Source organism: Trichinella spiralis (genome assembly GCF_000181795.1).
Source record: "Trichinella spiralis strain ISS 195 chromosome Unknown Scfld5688, whole genome shotgun sequence".
Lineage (NCBI taxonomy): Eukaryota > Metazoa > Nematoda > Enoplea > Trichinellida > Trichinellidae > Trichinella > Trichinella spiralis.
In genome coordinates, this window is record NW_003532627.1 from 1 (window position 1) to 1,679 (window position 1,679).

A 1,679-nucleotide genomic window follows, 5' to 3' on the forward strand; every position below is an offset into this window, starting at 1 on the left:
TCAGTCTGCAAGTTATGTAGTCATGAGTCGGATCTCATGATCTGCGCTAATTCCATTAATGGTCACGTCATGATGGCCATTTTCCACGACCCTTTGATCTGACTGCCGTCGCCGCTATGGCGCACTCGCCATTGTCTCGCGAACGACGATAGATCGAGACGCAGCAGGGGGGCCTCTCTGACCCCGACTCAGAGCCGCCAGAAGCCCAGATAGCGATCTGGCCGGCGAATGCGCGGGTATTGTTCTTGGCCTACCCGCGACTTCTGGGCACCAGCCCTTGGCCAGGTCACACCGACTAGGTCGGTGTTGTTCCGTCCGGAACATCCTCCCCCCCGGATGGGAGAGTCACTCTCCCATCACTAACCCTGGCTGGCTCCAGCACCACCAGCTTGGCAACTGGTCTCGTGACCTCAGCGGTCGAGGTCCGGAGTCGTGCTGCTCGGGCTACGCCGTCGCTGCCTGGGAGAAGCTCCGTCACCACGCCGAGGGGGCATCGCCCACGCGGGACGTGGTCCTCCAATATCAGGACGAGGTCGTTCGGCTGGGGGCCTTCAGCATGGCGTCTCCACTTCGGGCGCGGCAGTAAGGTGGCGAGATATCCGCTCCGCCATAGTCTCCACCATTTCGCGATTAACTGTTGCCGGTAACGCCACCGGCTCTCCCAGCGCTGGGATCTCCCCCCTGGGGGGTGCCAATTCGCATCCAGGTCGTCGACTGCGGGGAGATCTGCGTAGGCCCGACCCGTCAGCAGCTGAAACGGACTGAGGGGTAACGGGCCGCCTGGTCCCTCCTCCACGAGGGTTAGGGGTCGAGCGTTGAAGCAGGCCTCGATCTCACACAGGACGGTTCGGAGCTCCTCCTCATCCAACAGTGCCTGCCCCAGAACCTTCCGCAGTGACTCTTTCATAGTGCGAATGAGGCGTTCCCAGTAGCCCCCCATCCACGGGGCCCTTGGGGGTATGAATTTCCATCGAATTCTTTGTCCGGCGAGGTCCCGCTGCACTTGATCCACATCGATCTCCTGCCATAGCCGGCGCAGTTCGGCAGCCGCGCTCTGGAATGAGCGGAAGTTGTCCGTCTGGATGACCACCGGCCGGCCTCGTCGAGCCATGAAGCGGCGAAGAGCCTGTAGCACTCCAACTGTCGACATCTCTGGGACTAGCTCTAAGTGCACCGCACGCGATACCATACACGTGATCAGGCACACGTAGCGGGGCGTTGTGGTCTTTCTAGTTCCCCGGACGAACAAGGGCCCGGCGAAGTCCATGCCTACATGGGCAAAGGCGGGCGCCGGAGTCGTTCTACATGCAGGTAGGTCGGCCATCTTCGGTTGGGGAGGCCGCCCCGTAGCCCAGCGGCATTGAAGACAGCCACGGAGCACCTGCCTCACGCGGCTTCGCCCCCGCGGAATCCAATAGCGTTGCATTAGCGCGAACAGTGTCTGGGAAACTCCTGCGTGTAGTTGTCTCAGATGGCAGAGAAGGACAAGTCCTCGCGTCACCTCGTGTTCGATAGGGAGGAGGGCGGGGTGCCTTCCGGATAACGGTAAGCTGGACTGTCCCAGCCGACCTCCAACCCGCAGCGTTCCCGAGGAGTCCAGGTAGGGGATTAGTGGACCCAGCTCGATCCGGGCATGCACGGAGCCCATCTCTTCAGCGCTTCGATCTCCTTCGGGAATC

At 61.6% G+C, this 1,679-nt stretch overlaps 1 protein-coding gene across 1 annotated transcript; it reads right to left on the minus strand.

Annotated features, from left to right (window-relative positions):
- Positions 1-295: 295 nt before the first annotated feature.
- On the minus strand, positions 296-1,648 carry Tsp_14065 (putative integrase core domain protein). The gene has a single exon (XM_003366630.1). It carries the CDS (start codon positions 1,646-1,648, stop codon positions 296-298), a length of 1,353 nt encoding a protein of 450 aa, XP_003366678.1.
- Positions 1,649-1,679: the final 31 nt, after the last annotated feature.